The following is a 17,887-nucleotide window of genomic DNA, read 5'->3' as shown; positions in this document are numbered from 1 at the left end:
AGCGATCCTGTGAGTACCGAGGCTATATGAGATGCGGACCTAGGTGTAAGTGGGATCCGAATCACTTCCCGCCAGTCCAGCGGCCATATTCTTCTGTTATTCTATCATTGTTTTGTGGTACGGGTACTTACTGCATAGAAAAATAATTTAAATAACTGTACATACTGAAGTACATCAGTGCTCTCTCAACAGAAATATCAGCTATCGTTTAACTATTTCTGCAAATTAACGGCAGATCACTAATGAGTAACCCAGCTCACAAACAAAACAAAAAACCTTCAGACATATGGTTGCTATCCTGAACATGATTTTGGTTACCTAAGAGTCCAAGAAAAAAATGAAATCTTTGAGTTTTATATCCCACGGTTATGCCGGTTAGGCTAACGGAGACGGTGATTATGAGAAATGAATGAAATGGTGGAATGAAGAAAGTGGGAGGAAACGGGAGAACCCCGAGAAAACCCACGAGCACTGTGTTTATCCACCACAAAGTCCACACGGTGCGAGCTGGGATCGAACCAGGGACCCCCAAGCACCGGAGATGAACGCTCTACAACTGAGCCCCCGCGCCCCCTCAAGAGCCCGAATAAGAGATTGAGAGTGGGTACGTTATACTACAAAAGTCTTTTAGTACCCGTTAATGTTTAAAGTCAATAAGAAGTCTGTCATGAAAGAAAACAGAGAACATGCAAACAGTGATACAAAAATAAAGCAAAATTAGTAACACGGTGCCATATTATTACTATTATTATTATTTTGTAGTGTGGCTGCGCGGCAAAGGCTGAGAAAGGCTCAAATTAATATGAAAGATAAAAGAAGTCAAATATTTGTTTGGACTGTCAATTCAACTGAAAACGAAAAATGTGTTTAGTGACAATAGATAGGGGACGAACACATAGGAGAAAGCACGAAATGAGAAATATAAACACTAGATGATTACGAAGTGAGTAGGACATAGAGGTGACGAAAAAACAAAAATTTGAGAGATCGTTCGGTGGTCATTTCCGAGCAGTGTTGGTAAGTCTGCTGCTAGGGCAAAGCCATATTGAATCTGAGCATGATGAAGACAATCCACAAGCAGATATTGAATACTTTATATGGCTCTCAGGCAACACACAATGGTGGGTCTTCACCACGAAGTAAAAATCCCTGTGTGGTAAGTGTGAATGTCCAATGCGAAATCAAGTTAGAATTTGTTCCTACTGTTGAGAAGCTTGCGCTCGTGGTTCAGACATGAAGTGCAGACTGGACATGTGCGAGGAGGTATGAAAAAGTTTGTTCAATCATCTAGAAGGTGACAAATTACGAACTCCCTCGGGTATTTTATAGCTAGGTCCTTGCATGTTAACCATGTAAATTCTGGACTCGTTAAAACAACTCTTCTTCTTCTTCTTTTAAAGGTAAATTACTAAAGGTGCGATGATTGACAAGCTTGAGGCATGGAGCGTCATAAGTTTCTTTATCTTCAGGGGAGATTAGCAAAGCAGATCCATGAAGAGATGAAAGAAGACTATGGGAATGAAAGCCCATCCTATGAGATGGATCCAAGTGAAAATAGCAATTCCAAACTGGACAGATGACCATCGCGGACCCCTCTATAAAGTAGATTCGGAAGACCATCTTTCACTGATGATGCCGACTTGACGGAGAATCTCAAGATCATAATGGAAGACAGGAGAATAATCACTGAAAGTATCATGTAAGCAATAGATATGATTTATGGATTTGCCTGGAATATCAGTCACAACCAGCTACATCTTCAGAAAGTGTCAACACGGTGGATGCCACTACTGCTCACGCTTTTTCAGAAGAGAAATCGTGAGGACGCTGTGAGGTGGATGAAGCGGACTTTTTCGGCAGATTAGTGGCAATGGATTAAAGTTGGTTTATATTTATGATCCAGAAACAAAGGAAATGAGCAAAATATGGAAACACCCATCCTCTCCCACCCGCAAAAAGGCATGAGTACCGATGATGTTCGTAGTGCTCTCCAGATTCCAGTGCAAAAGAAGAAGGATGGTGAGGCATTCATTTTAGATTAGCAAAATAGTGGAACATCAGCCGATGATGGTGCTGAGTTAAAGATGGCTCGTGTGTTTCAACATACAAGCTGGGACTAGGACTGGTACGGAATGCACCAGTCGCCAAACGTATGCCAAGATAATGAACAGTGGTCAGTTAGCCTAACATTGGTAAGTCTGGCGGATGCATAAACCATGCATCCATAGTCCAACTTGAGGCAGATAAAGGTACGATATAGTCGTAGAAGAACAATGCGATCACCACTGGGACAACATTTTCAGAAGATTGAGTGCTCTCAGAGGTATTTTAGCTCTCGTAGAGGAATTGCCCAGATAGCCGATGATCAAACTGAAGGCCCAGGAATCGGATGTAGTCAACAAAAGACAACGTGTATGACCCAGATAAAGATCTGGGTGACATGCCCAGTTGTGTAAGCGACAAAAGTGGACACACACAGTTAATACTGCCGATGAAGAAAGTAAACTCAAAGGTCGTGGACCAACGTGAAAGCCAATGTTCAGAGTAAGCTGTAACTATCTAGCAGCAACACGATCACACGAGACTGGTAATTGCAAGATCGTTCACATACAACATTCTATGAACGGGAGCTACTATCTGTGTCAGCACCATTCACCGTCACAGCAAAGAGATATATTTAAGACACTACCTTGTGGAACGACATTTTCTTGCAATAAGCAGTCGAAGTGGGTGGATTTTAATAGGACTCGAAAGTACTGATCTCCAAGAAACTGATGCGAATAGAAGCCCATACGCCCTCGTACTCACCAAAGCAGCAGCTGACGTAAAATTCCATAACGTCACGTGATGACATATGCGTTCAGAATTTCACAGGCGATGGCGAAAAGAATCCTGGATTGCACTCTCAAGATAAACAAGATTAGTAGTAGTGAAACGGAAGTTCGCGAAACCACATTGGATATTTAAAAGCAAGGAGTAAATTTCAAATACCACGCTAAGCGTGCTGTGATCATTTTCTCCTACAACTTGCACAAGTAACCAGTTAAAGACAATTGGCTTATAACTGGAACTGGATGCAGCCAATTTCCCAGGTTTCAGGATAAGAATATAAGCCACGCAGTAGATAATAATAATAATAATATAAACTTCAACCCAGATACGATTATAAAGGTTTAGACGATGTTTGCTAGTAGCAGGAAGATTGCGAAGCATAGAACAATGTATGGAGACCGGTCAAGGTGCGGTATTTTTAATGCTAGTAAGAGCAGCAATAAAAGGCAAGTTGTAATCTTCATTATTTGGATTTGATAATGTAAAATGTAAGGGTCTACATTCTGCTTGTGCTTTAACTTATAGGAAGTCAGGCGAATAATGAGGCGAATTAGTAACTGCAGTAAAATGCTGGCCCAATTCATTGGCAATCCGCTTCTGGTTAGAGATTAGTTCGTTTTACACAAGGAGTGTAGAAACGTCGACGGATATTGAATAGCCCTGAAGACTACGAACTTTGGACCAAAGAGCACTCATTGATCTATCTGCACTCAAACTGGAAACAGTAGGAGCAACTATGTTGTTTCCCTTGTCTAATCAAGTAGTGTGCTCCCGCACGAAGGGACGAAACTGTATCAAACTGTCAGCAGTAGAAGTACGATTAAAGCGAAGAAACGCTCGGCATTGTGCAAGAATACCTTGACGTAATTCTTCCGACGACCAAGAAACAGTACATTTTCGAGGAGTCCCATTTAACAATGGAATCAAGGCAATAGCAGCGGCTAGCAAATTTGCGTGAAAGGCCTCAAGGTAATCAACAGAAAATTAGGGGTCTGATACAAAGTCAAAGTTACCAGAAACCTGCCCCCTTTCTGCACGGTAGAGACTGTAACGAGGCAAATGATTAAAGTGGAAACCAAGGAACCCAGTGAGAATGATCAGAAAGTGATCACTCCAATATATCACGGTAGATACGCCACCGAAGATTAACTACAAGTCGTGGGCTGCAAACAGATTCAGATGTGAATAAGGTAAGGTGGGAAGTGTCGAGAAAAGTTAGGCTCGGTACGAGAACCTCAGAGCCCCCACCAGAATAATTTGATGTGGGAGTTCACGATATATGTCATTTAGATCTGCCGATGTAACGCTACGTGATGTAGATATTGCACAAATTGATTAGATGTTCAAGGAAAGAAAAAAGAAAAAAAAACTAAGAGCTAGAACCTGAAATTGTTGCTCATCTGCAAGAAGTAAATTATATTTGTCTTTTACTCCAACTGCTACTCCGCCAGATGCACGACCTTGTCATGGCGATACGGTGTAGTTTGAAACAACAAAAGACTGAGTGCAGTAAGGTAAGTTTCTTGTAGATAGAAAATTACAACCTGAATAACACAAGGTATTTACATTTTTCGAAGCGGTAGAACAACCATTTGCATTTCATTGTAGAAGAACCAATATAGGTTAAGTTGAGCTATGTTTGTCCTTTTAATTCTTACCTTCAAAAAGAAAATTATCAAGATCGTCCTCCACCATAGCTTCTAGCATAGAGGTATCACTCTGTGCGGGACTGGTGAGTGTTTCTGCTTTTTTCTTATCCAGAAGACTCAAAAACTGCTGACGTGCAGGTTTCTGTTTCACAGTAGATGTGGTTGGACCAACAGTTTGAAATTTAACCAACTGCTCCACTGAATGGTTTGATCGGGAATTTGATTCTTCTAATACTAGACTTTCTTAGATAGTTTCGACGTAGAAGGTGGTATACTTTTTTAAGGATTGTACATTCAAAGATTGTTAACTATGATTCTCATGATTTTCGCCAGAAGTAGTAGTAGTTTGGGCAGCAATAGGTGTTGTTGGCTCCTATGCAGTGTTCACTGCCGGTGCAACAGAGTCATATGTCTGAGTACGTACATCAACGGTCTGCGTTTTGTTCAATTTTACGGTAGATGAAAAGATAGAGGCAAAAGTATGCGCTGGTTTGACGCATCGGAAATCTTTTCAGTAATCAAGAATTCACACATTAGTTTTTGTTTTTGAGTATCGGGCATCCTCGACACTAAGCTGGATGTGCTGCTTTACATTTAGGCGGGGCTGTGCAATGTGGTGGACTATGTGCTGCATCAAACCAATTGGTAGAGGCACTGTATGACTAATGAATGGCTGAAATGCAGGTATTTACAGCATTAGGCAAGAATGCATAGTCTCATCCCTGAGTAATAATATGCTATGCTAAAATTGACAGGTATGTCAACGTAATGATGTATGAATCTGTCAGTTGTAGCACACTACTCTTGCGTATGTGGATTCGCTTCAATCCCACAACATGCTGCTCAAGGAATTCATCCTTTACGTCAGTTTCAGGCAACTTTCGAAGGTCAAAACAAGTAATTACATCTTTGCTGATATTCAGTTGATTATGTGTTTCAACTTTTATTGTGACTATGCCCATTTGTTTCGGTTGTCTTTAACACTTTGCTCTCTTAACAGTAAAACACACCTGAGCACATCGCCTAATGTTGGAAGTTCAGAGGGTAACAATTCTCTGCTGGTTTCAATAAAATTACTCATATGCGTAAATGTATTAGTTTTGTTTTCGTGTTATAAATCATCGTAAAGAAACATCAAGAAGCAACGATGTTAACATTAAGACTAGTTGAAAAAGATACTCAATCCACAATCACTAACACAAAATAGATCTGAAACACTGTCTAAAAACTTCTACTTTTGAAGCTCTCGACTTTATACCCTAGGAACTACTATATAATAGCTGTGAGAACTTCCGCACCCGTTTGAGAAAATTGAAAACATATCTAATCTAATAATGCTAGAATATAAATTTGACATAATATTAAAGCTGTAATTTAGAAAGGTGTAAATAGATAAAACTAATCTTAACAAGCATGTATTTCTGCTCAATAATGGAAATACAACGCTGGCTCCCTATGAACAATAAAAGCAAATTTGAAAAGAAAAGCACTAAAATGAAAAAAAGTTTGGATTGATATTTACCTACTCGCTTTTTCACGTACCTTTGCACTCTTCAAAAACAAACCGCGTAACTCAATTTGTATCACTCCGCGCACGAGATTCAAAGATTGGTGCAAGAGAAAATGCTTCGTCTGTTTCCCGCAATATTTCTGCTTCTGCACGTGCATGTACTCCTTCACTGGTAACCTTCCTGCCTGCATGACCATCATCAACTATAGCGCGCACTCTGCGTATTTGCCAGTGGTTATGGCTGTTTTCTTGTTAAATTTAATACTTTTGTGTAAGATATCAATCCACATGTGGAGATGTGCTTTTCATTGAAACTAAAATGTTCTTAGTGTGATTTAAAAATACAATAATTGCTACCTAGGTTGAACAAGTGGAATTTCTTGGGGACTATTTTCTTATGGAAGAATAATAGTCATTTGACTCATTGTCAGTGTTGCTCACTTCCAGTTATATTTCGTTTTTTTTTTTTTTTTTTAATCGTAGTCAGACTGTTTAGACAGTTTCAGAGAACTGGGCTGCAAATCAGTGGCGGAGCCAAGGGGGGGCAGGCCCCCTTGCTCAAATTCTTGGCCCCCTTAGTGCCCCCCCCCCCCAAACAGATGATGCTATTATAGGTCGACAAACGGTGAGTTGCCAGTGGCTACAAGTGAAACTACTTCCAAAACATCTCTCGACAACAAAGTTACGAACTGCAGAATACCGTTGCGTTCCAAATAAAATAGCTCCACTCGTTTTAGTTTGTAGTACGGGAAGATCTAATTCACGGAAATCTGTGGGATGCTTGCATTGACCTCGCCACCTGGACATTCATTTTAACCTCCGTCCATTATCTAGTTATCTCCTTTGTTTTTGACAAACAACCAGAAAAATAGAATATCAGTCGGCATTCTCATTCGCTTCAATGTTGAAAGTCATACTAAAATATGATATGCATACTTACAAATAACATGCACTGCAGTAAAACATTACACTTGTGTTGGACGAAAAAAGTCTTCGTACACTAAGTAATTGATTTCCATTGATTATGGCGACATAGAACAAATGCATAGCATCCATTAAATAATTTGGTATTATTATTATTATTATTATGAAATTATCTACCAAACAACTATTTATTGATTAATAAAAATGATTAATCAATTATATTTAGTTGCGTATGGTAGATGACTTCAGATTATATTATTTACTGACCGACAGTATCCCACGCTGTCGTATCTGTGCATAAGAGGTAAGTTCTAATCTTTTCTTTGTAGAAGTTAAGTAAAAGAACCTGTTTTACCTCGAAATGCTTAATTACTATTTACACAAAGACAATTCTAACATACAAGATGATATTAACGATGCTATTTGCATATACTACGAGTTACTTGTCACAAAAACTAATTACGCTAGGAAACTAAAACCATACTCAGACTGTCTTCCTTAGCTAGCTTTTACAAGTGGTAGCAATTGAAACTCACATGAGTATATGGTAACCTCTCACCCGAAGTCCAAGGTTAATCTCTTTGCACATGGCTATATATATATATATATATATAAAACTCTGTTGCCTCCGTTTTCACTCTCCCCCTCTGCCAGCCTGAATCCCCATTATATTACCAAATGTCATCAATCTTTAATTTCAAATCAAGTGCTTTATGATTTTTTTCAATTATAAAGTCTCATTGGTTTCTATCACCGTTGTCCCTTAGGACAAGTTATTATAACAAAGGAAAAACATATTAATGGTTCCTCTTGATTACTTTTGAAGACTTTTTCTTATAATTCACTTAAGCAGTATCACTTTTTTTTTTACAAATTATCATATCCATTTATTACTTTTTTTTTCTTCATAAAATCTGCTTTCAACACATTATATTATTATGCGGTATTAAAACAAATCTGGAACTTCTGATATTTATTTACCTCCATCATTCCATCCGGAAAATTAGTGTGATCTGTACACGATTAGGCTAAAGGAGACGGTGATGATGAGTAATGAATGAAATGGTGGAATGAAGAAAGTGGGAGGAAACGGGAGAACCCCGAGAAAACCCACGCACACGGTGTTTGTCCACCACAAAGTTCACTTGGCGGGAGCAGGGTTTGAACCCGAGACCCCTAGCACCAGAGGTGAACGCTCTACCACTGAGCCACCGCGGCCCCTAACAAAGATGGAAACATTCACCTTGAATATATATATATATATATATATTGGAGATGGCTCCCTCAAAATCCTCTTGGGCCCTTCATTGGCCCCCCCTGAAAAAAACTCTAGCTACGCTACTGTTGTAAATGTCCATTATGTTACCCAAAAGAAAAACTAAGCCCTTGTACTAAATTTCTATTTAATATATTAAATGCATTATACTTCGGATAATTGGATATAAAAGGTTGTAGGCCTATTATTTTAAAGATAAGTAAGGAAGAAAGATAAAAGCTATTTCACCGATTTGAAGTAGCGTAACGTCTGATGTTAATTCTGTATGTTATAATCAGGGGTAAAAGTGGATCTGAAAAGGTAGGGGGACGGTAGCAAGCGGCATGACGTCACGCCGTCCCCCCGCCTATCCTTGCCCATTTTAATTTTTTAGGAACTGGGGGACGCCGTACATATTTTTTAGAGGTCGGGGATGGCGTTCTTCCGCGTTCCCCCACACTTTTACCCCTGGTTATAATTCGCATATCGATTAAAAGAAACGATCGGGTTTAACCCTTAACATACCCTCTAGGGACCCCACAGAGTGATATTTGGTGATACTGCTGCAACTATAAGAATCAATTTATTCTCGATTTTTGTGTGTGTCCTGCATCCGTTTGGGATATACTATCTATTACATAATTAGATCAACGATGCGTTCGTTAAAAAAAAAAAAAATACAAAAAATAAAAACATACTTGAAAATGTAAAAGCTCCATTGTTAAACTTGTATTTCAGATTTACGAACACAAAAGTATAAAATTGTACGAAAAACTGAATATTGTTAAAGTAAACATAATATTTGATGTCAACAATGCTCATTTAACTTAGGTAAGCTTTTAGACATAAAAAAATAAAATAATAATAATAATAATAATAATAATAATAATTTGAGTTGCAATACTATGTTGAGAAATTAAAATAATACTTGGGATCGCCAGAAGACCCCAGCTTGGTAAACAACGTTGACGAGTTAGGCTTGGTACGTTAAGGGTTAAATGAACATTTAAGAGTCGCAAGAATGATTGTCCGTCCTCAGGAGTAACAAAATAACTGAAAAAATCTTCAAGGAATACTAAAATTGTAATATATTCAATAAATAAACTCTTTCGTGTTTTTTTTTTTTTTTTTTTTTTTTTTAATGAACAATTATTTGATCCACATGTTCTCTTGCCTCTACTTGAGAGTCACGTAGTGATCCAAAACAGTCTTGAAATGGACAGGAGTAAAGAGCATATGTTTTAGTAGATCTGCTAGTCAAGCTAATAAACATAGTAAGACAACAGAGACTAGAGAACATAGTAAGATCCAATAGCTCTGATTCTAATTTTCCATGTTATCCCTTGACGCTATGGGCAGGCTAAATAAAATTTAGTGGTGATAGATTGAATATTTTGAACCATTAATGCGAACTGCCTGATATCAAAAGACGAGGATTTATGGTCAACCACGATTAGCCATGATTTGCAGTTACAGGGAAAATTTAAGAGATTGTTCAGCCCGGCTTCCAGGCATGGACATCCGCAGGACTTTTTCAAGGGGGTAAAATACCGATTCCAGGGGAGGACAAAAGACCGACACACAAACTCAGTCGCGAATACACAATATTTTGACACACGAAGGCACATAATACATCAAGTAAAACAACAGTTATTTACGCGCGTATGCTTTTTAACTACAGTAAATAATATATAATACCAGATATTATAGTATTTTATATGAATATATTAAGTGTTACAACATTTAAGTAAGCAAATTAGTATGTCCTGACATTAACTTCCAAACACCTTTTAAAACCCAGGGAGGCAACATCCCCTTTACCCCTTCCCCGCTGCGTGCAGCCATGCTTCCTAGTGTTCTGTGTCTATATTTATATGCTACTTCAAAGATTCAGGAGAAAGAAAATGCATCTTGGTAATATATCAGAAGTCCATGCCATTTCATTTTCAATCTCCCGCTCTTCGGTTTGTTTCTTAACTTGTTAGCTCGAGGTTTTCTATAAACTTTTTAGTCTGTTAGTTGGCAACATTTACACACTGTCGTCTACATTGTTTACAAGGGCTGCAAAGCTTCGTGAAAAAGCGATTAGCAAAACAACATTTTATCGAATTCGTAAATATATGCTTCGAAATACAATACTAGGTCTCAACTTTTTAGAACCCCTCATTTTAGGAATTTGAAAATTGAAAAAATCGACACGCCCTAATGCCCAAGATAGTGGATTTGAGCAATAACATTGATTATCATTTGCAGTCTGTATAAAAGTACATACATATACATACATACATAGAGCGTATACATACAAGGAACCCGAACGGTCTGACGGACATATATCACAAAATCCGTTTTTCGGCATGTATGGACCATGAAACGTGTAAATCGCTTGGAATATCGAATTCATTTTTTTTTTTCCACTATCACCATCCTTTCTTCTTGCCTATCGTCGCTTGAAAGTAAAAATGAGTTGAGACTCAGATCAGATAATAGTAGACTCTTTATGGACTGTTCAAGCACACTAAAGAATGTTCAGATCAATACATAGGTGTTGACGATAAAACGGGAATCATATGATGTACCTTTAAATGTAGCTACACTTATGACGATACTAAAAATTAAGGAAACAACTGCATCTAAGAACAGTGACGGAGAGCTTTTAATAAATTACTGCGGTTGCTTCGCGTGCAATTTAGGTTGTAATCATGGAGATTGTATAACTGCTAACACGACGTATATAGAGAATATTGGCTGAAGTTGTGCAAGGGCCGTATACTTGCGTGTGTTTATGGAACCTAATCAGCTGTATGGAAAATTTGAAGAAGGCAAAGTTAATCAAGAAACTATTCTTCTGCTGGAGAAAATTTATCAAATTCAAATACCAGAAGTACAAACCCCTATTTTATCGTATTCGTAAATACATAAAATTTATTTCGTGGCTAATTTCAAATCTCGCCTCTTTTCTTGTAAGTAATGGACTTGTATAGCTATTACCCAAAGAGAGCTGTCGAAATTTTACAAGTTAATATGACTTGTTCTCAAACTCAATTACACAGAAAATTTTCTGAGACTGCGCTGCTCTTCAAATCTTACACTTTCCATGAAAGAGTCTCTTCACCCAAAAGGCCATTCTAATTTTGTAGAATGACGAAAGGATTACATCCGAAGAAGCTTTTCCTGACGAATGATAGGAGAGTTTATGTAAACAGTTAAAACACTAAATATCGAACGCAATGAACACATTTTTACTACAGATCATACATTACCTTCGATTAACTGAAATATAAAATTGGATTAAGAAATGCAACTTTTGTTACAGGAGTACAAAACACAGGTTAGTACATGTATATACTTTAAATATTAGTTAAATATTGTTTAACAGGACAATTCAATATGATGATTATTTTACAAAGTGACAGCATTTTTTTTTTTAATATAAATAAATAAATATACCTAGAGCAGGGTGTCTACTAAAATTCCAAAATGAAATTTCGTGACTTTTTCTTTACCAAATCATAAAATTTACTAACATTTTCAAGAGCGAATTAGGCCGAATTTTCATCCACGCGATAGAAACATACTTTGCTTGCGATTTGGTAGCGTCTAAAGCCGACCATAGACATTTTTGGTGGTGAATTTTGACGTCCAATCTGTATTTACATTTGTACAGTTTTAAAAATCGTGATCCAAAAGTTAAATTTCGTGACTTTTTCGTGACTTTCATGACCGTTTTATGATTTCCTGACTTTTTCGTGACATTCTTGACTTTCGTGACCGGTAGACGCCCTGTAGAGTGTGTTGTGTACTATCAAAACGAGAAAAAATGAAATTGACAAAGCACTCTTCCTCTATCTTACACATTATTCCTTACCTAGAAGGTTTATGTAATCTACAAGGCAGAGAAAAAACTGAGTGAATTTTTAGAATTATCATTAATGCTTCTCTGACACAATGGATAAGAGATCTCCACCAGTTATACGGTCGGCACTCGGCATGGGAGACTACGATTCTATTCTTGATGGCAGATATTGTGATCGCGTACAATATTCGATCAATGCCGGTTCAACAAATTTAATCTCTTCTCTTTGATTCCATCAACTGCACAATCATGGCGTTTCAAGAATTTTTAAATTTTAAGTTTACATATTGTATTACCACAAATTAACACCACCATCAGTGAAATATTACCATGGAAACAGACTATTTATTACTTCAGTTCTATTTATATATACTCAGTATTTACCTCCATGAAAGATTAGATATAAAATTGTTGCTTACCGTCACCTGGCGTGGTGCCTCCACTCTTCTGGGCAAACTGTTTAGCATCTGAATTCCACATTTGTGAGGGCACTTCTGCACCTTTCTCAATATTTGAGCTACTTTTCTCATTGTACAAAGTGTTTGTATGTTCCTCAACTCTCACAGACGGTTCCATTTTCACCCGTAAATCTGTAAATTAAGAAGACCAGATAGTGAAAATATCACCTTATTCACGTAAAGAATTATCAGTATGGTAATTGTGCAATATTTTTAAAGATTTTCAATGAGATTAATTCTTTGATTTGGATAGGGTTTGGCCAAATTTCTATATTTTCATTACCATTAATTGGTAATAAAATTGTCTTGCACAATTGGTTTGTCCCAAATTTTGTCTTGATACCACACGATCGGTAAACATAAGTATGGCTTCTACCAACATTCCACATACAATGAAAAGTAAACTGTAAACAGGTAATATATGCCATTCTCCTTTAGCACAATAAGATCAAATAGGGTGTCTACTAAAATTCCACAAATTTCGTGACCTTTTCTTCACCAAATCATAAAATTTCCTAACATTTTCATGAGCGAATTTGGGTGCCAATTAGGCCGAATTTTCATCCATGCGATACAAACGTACTTTGCTTGCGATTTGGTAGCGTCTAAAGCCGACCATAGACATTTTTGGTGTTGAATTTTGATGTTTTATAGAACAAAATTTTCCAATCTGTACTTACATTTGCACAGTTTAAAACAATTGTGACCCAAAAGCTAAATTTCGTGACTTTCATAACCGTTTTCTGATTTCGTGACATTCGTGACCGACAGACATCCTGTCAAAGCAAATAATGTGCATTATCTTCACACCCTTATTATGACCTTTTAAAATAAATTACAAATGTTAATTAAAAATTCAGTTGCATAAAAAAATGAAATAAAAAGCAATAACAAGAACGTATACTAACACATATTCATATTTTCACACAGTCTATGTGAAATGGAAAAGAGCATGTTAATGTGAAATGGGAAAAAAAAAAAAAAAACAAGTTTCTGCCTTTTTCCATTTATTTTTATATTTTTCTTAGAAAACTGCCAATACAAATATAAATCACACGAAAATATCACTTTACCCCCTAAAAAGTAACTTCTAGTGACAAACTTGAAAAAAGTAGCTTTTAGTGACCAACTTAAGAAAAAGTAACTTTTAGTTAAAGATGTGACCCGCTAGAAGCCCTGTAATAATAGTGTAAGGCTGTTTCTATAAAGTGATGACTAAGTAGTACTGAACATTGTAGCTACAGCTTGAAGGCTGACTCATACAGCCTGCGTCAAACTTGATTTTAACTAATTATTCAAGACTTCGTTTTTTTTTTTTTTTTTTTTTTTTTTGTTTTTTAAATCTTGTAACACTCTATGGGATTGTGCGCCACACCGGTTGGAAACCACTGTAGTAGACTACAACCGTCCAATCGTTAACGCCTAACGCAAACCAAACGACATACATATTAATGGACGCTATAGGATACATATCTATATACCAATTATAATCCCACTATAAAATAATTTTAAAGTAACCATCAAATTTTATTTCACGAATCTTATTCAAAGTAAGGTAGTTTGAATATGGTCTTGGAGTGAAGGTCAAAATATTTAGTCATGCAATCTTGCACACGTATTAGAATACAGGGTGAAAATGGATTACAGTTTTCTTTCCCAAGGTTTTTACTATACGTAGTCAGCAAAAACAGAATTGACTATAGGAACACTTATCCAACTAACAGAAATGTCTAACTGAATCCTAGTGAATTATTAGTAGCTGATACTTTAAAAGTCTCTCGTGGACAGACGAAAAACAAAGTTCTGACCCTAATTATAAATACAGAAAATAATTTACCTTCAGGGGAAATGCTTCCTGCATCTCCACTTGAACGATGCCCTTCATTGTTGTCATCAACAGCAGCAGTTCTGTCGAAAGTGACAGTTTCCCTTCTGTCCGACCTCTGGTCTTCGAATCTTTGATCAGAATGAGTAAAAGCCTCTTCCTTTTGCTCACTTTCCATGCTAGGCTCTATAGAGAGGGATGGACGGTAAGGCAGTGGGTGAGCAGGTGGCAACATCTCCGACTCAGTTTTGCCATCGCGCAGAACAGACGTTTCCCGCAAAACCGACGCTCTTACATTATCTTGTACATTTTGTATATTTGTTTCCTCTTCTTGTGAAGGACTTGCTTGAGTTACTCGTACTCCGTATCTTTTCCGTGAGACCTCATGCCGATCATATCCTGAGGCAGGAGGTATGGGAAAGGCTGCCCTGTCAAAGGTTCGATAGTGAGGTATATAAGGAGATATCACGGACAAACTGGGAGAATATGAGGTAGATGCTGCATGGGAGGTTCCATGCATGAGGTGAGAATCTGAAGGATCCACTGAGTCCTTTGTACTTTGAGTGATGAGCTTGGGCCGTTTACTGTTACATGGAGATTCCAACTGGTTTTCGCGACTGAAGTGTTCCTGAGTTGTCAGAGCCTCGTGTTCTATTGACAAACCTTTGACCTGTGGAAAATGAGGAATTGTTACATTAAATAACTCCACATGAAATATTCACTTTGGTCTTATGAATATATATATATATATATATTAACAAATAAAAAGTAATAGGGAACAAATATAAATTTGGTCTTCGCAGGAAATGATCAGACTAGAAAGAAACACACTTCCCTTTGATAGCTCTCTTGCAAAAATGAACAATTCCTTGCACAATTTACGTAAAATGCAATTAGTGGAAATCTGAAAACTTTATTCCATACTACTAAAGGAAGTGTTTTGTCCAAAGCAAGTAATTTGTTTATAAAATAAAGCGAATACAAGAAATTCTTAACAGGATAAAAAACGAACCCCAAATCCGACATAAGAATGAATCCCCTAACATATAATTAACACGGAATTAATAATTAGAATCCGCTAGATGTGACATGAATCAAGAAGAGCAATTATGTGTTTCGTAATCTATTAAATCTGAAATTATACAATCGTCCACTTTTATCTCTAAAACCATTAGTTATTAAATTTTATACACTCGCTAAAAATAAAAAAAATTAAACCAAATACCTAATTATGGTTCAATTATTATTGAACTCTTGATTTAGTCCACATTTTTCGGCATTTTGTCTAAAGTGCCAGTCAATTCACCAACCATTCATTTTTTTCTAACAGTTGTTGATCTATGACTACTGAATGTATCTCCTTAATATTTTAATTAAACTCACTCTGAACTAACAGTTTTCAGTTATTTGGGTCTTTCATAAATCATTCTGTCTATTCGTAAAAATTTAAAACTTAGAAGACTAGTCGTTAAAAAGATCATTTTCTTTCCTTGACAACATACTTATGTATAAAACACCGCTGGTATCCATTCAAAATTATGAATTCATTTTTATCAAAAATAAATAAATAAATAAATAAAAATATAAACTCCAGCTGTATCACAGAATAAAGCATAATTAAATTGGAAATAATCATTTAAACAGTAAGTTCGTTGGAAGAAAAAAAAATATGTTGCTACTACTAACAGCCCGCTTACCTGTAAGCCTTCCGCTGCTTTCAAAAAACTTGATAAACTTTCCTGAGACACATGGACTTCGCCTTTGTACATAAATTCCAGAAGAGCACCTAGATTGGCTGCTGATGTTCCATCAAGGATAACCAGCGCACTGGGTGGCAATGGAGCTTTTTCAAAGAGATCCTGAAAATGCTTACTGCACGCCGCAAGGATAACTTTGTGCACTTTAAATGACACACCTGAAAAACAATAACAGAACATGTAAATTAACAGCCACAGTATTACACGAAACACGCATAGCTGATGCTATATTTAGATCTTTATGCATCAAAGGAACTCTATTTTACGCACACACGAGTTGAATGTTACTATATCAACTCATTTCTAATCATTTTTCAATTTTAAGGCTTATATATTTGTTTCCCACGACACATGTTACTTCAATATACTTCTTCCAGGTAAAAGCCAACATTTGGGTGATTTTCTTTTTTCCTCAGAAGAGCAGGGAAAATTCTTGAAAAGCAATCGAACTTATATTGTCAATGATGACCTGAAAGCCGAAATAGACATTTTTTTTTATTTAAAAACCCTTTGCAAAAGTGGTTAAGTACACATAATACGAGCTCCCTCATGGCTATATGTTTAGCGTATGTGTCTTCAATTTTCGGCGGGAGCTTATGTGGTTCGTATCCCACATTAAGCTGTAAGTCCAAGTCTCATACAGTCTTGCTCTTGAACGGGACGCTAAACCCTAAACTTAACTTAACTCCTGATCATAATATATAAAAGGAAATACAGAAAGACATTACGGAAAATCCCTTGCACTAAAGGTTGTTTAGTCACACTACAGTCCACAAACCCCGCCGTGCGTGATCATATGATCACAGCGGTTATTATTTATCAAAACATGGTTTATGTAACTTTCTGTCAGTAGTTTCTTTATATTATATGCGTTCACTAGTAGAAGGTTTTGGTAACACTAGTCAAACAAAACAAGTTCCATATTGAGGTTTCAATGCAATCTGGAGGCACAGTTACCGAAAATGCATGAAAACTAGAATAAAAACGGCACTGTCCTCACAGTAGCTATTAAAAATATTCTTATACTTTATCCTTTCAAATTATTTTGTGCTTGGTTATATTTTAGAGATGTCAAAGGTTGTATCAGATTACATTTCACTCATTTGAAAACATTTGGGGCAGGCTTATTCAAGTTTTTCATCAGTGTGATCATATGAACACGCAAGGCGTTTAAGTAGTTTTTTCTCTCTTACGTACGTACGAAAAGATGTCAATAGTACAGTAAACTTTTGCTGATAAACTAATTTAGAACAGTTTGTACATGATTTCATTTCACTTGTTTTATTCTTATCACTTCATTATTATCGTTTATAATATTTTATTATTATTATTATATGACTTTTGCTACTACTGTTAATTTTTATTTTAATTTTATTTTATTTATTTATTTTTTTGCTTTCATTAGAGAGGTCTTTCACTTCAACAAATCCTTGACATATCGGAATCGAATGACGTGCAAGACATACAAGTCATATATCTTGAACCCCGAAATCTAACATCTTTTCGGATGAAGATTCAGAAGAGGATTGCAGTAATTCAGAAGGAATATTCACGAGAATGGGCAACCCTACAGGGCGCCAATTTACCAATCACGCTGAAGTTGTTTTTACAAATAATACTCGACTTAGTGAAGATGATGTGACAAGAATGTACTCACAACTGCGTCTATATGTCACGGGGCTCAGCCTATTTGTATTGTTCAGCGATATTCTCCGAGTTAAAAGAAGAAAACACGAATAACTCGTCTATATTACCAGAACACAAGTACATGAAAGATACTAATCAAATAGACCAGAATATTTCATCGCATTGGGATCAGGCTCA

The 17,887-nt window shown here is 36.7% G+C and overlaps 1 protein-coding gene across 6 annotated transcripts in view; it reads right to left on the bottom strand.

The window, feature by feature from the left end:
• Positions 1-17,887, bottom strand: part of chinmo (Chronologically inappropriate morphogenesis) — a 67,203-nt gene that overhangs the window by 23,203 nt on the left and 26,113 nt on the right. For all 6 annotated transcript variants that reach the window (XM_081758488.1, XM_081758480.1, XM_081758505.1 and 3 more), the window contains exons 3-5: positions 16,004-16,221; positions 14,319-14,976; positions 12,443-12,613 (exon numbers count right to left, since the gene is read on the bottom strand). In XM_081758488.1, the coding sequence (XP_081614614.1) occupies positions 12,443-12,613; positions 14,319-14,976; positions 16,004-16,221 (1,047 nt within the window). The remainder of the gene's footprint in view (positions 1-12,442; positions 12,614-14,318; positions 14,977-16,003; positions 16,222-17,887) is intronic.

Source organism: Thermobia domestica, chromosome 1 (assembly GCF_964235325.1).
Source record: "Thermobia domestica chromosome 1, izTheDome1.hap1.1, whole genome shotgun sequence".
Taxonomy (NCBI): domain Eukaryota; kingdom Metazoa; phylum Arthropoda; class Insecta; order Zygentoma; family Lepismatidae; genus Thermobia; species Thermobia domestica.
The sequence above is the reverse complement of the archived record's forward strand: the minus strand, read 5'-3'. Positions and strand labels throughout refer to the sequence as shown.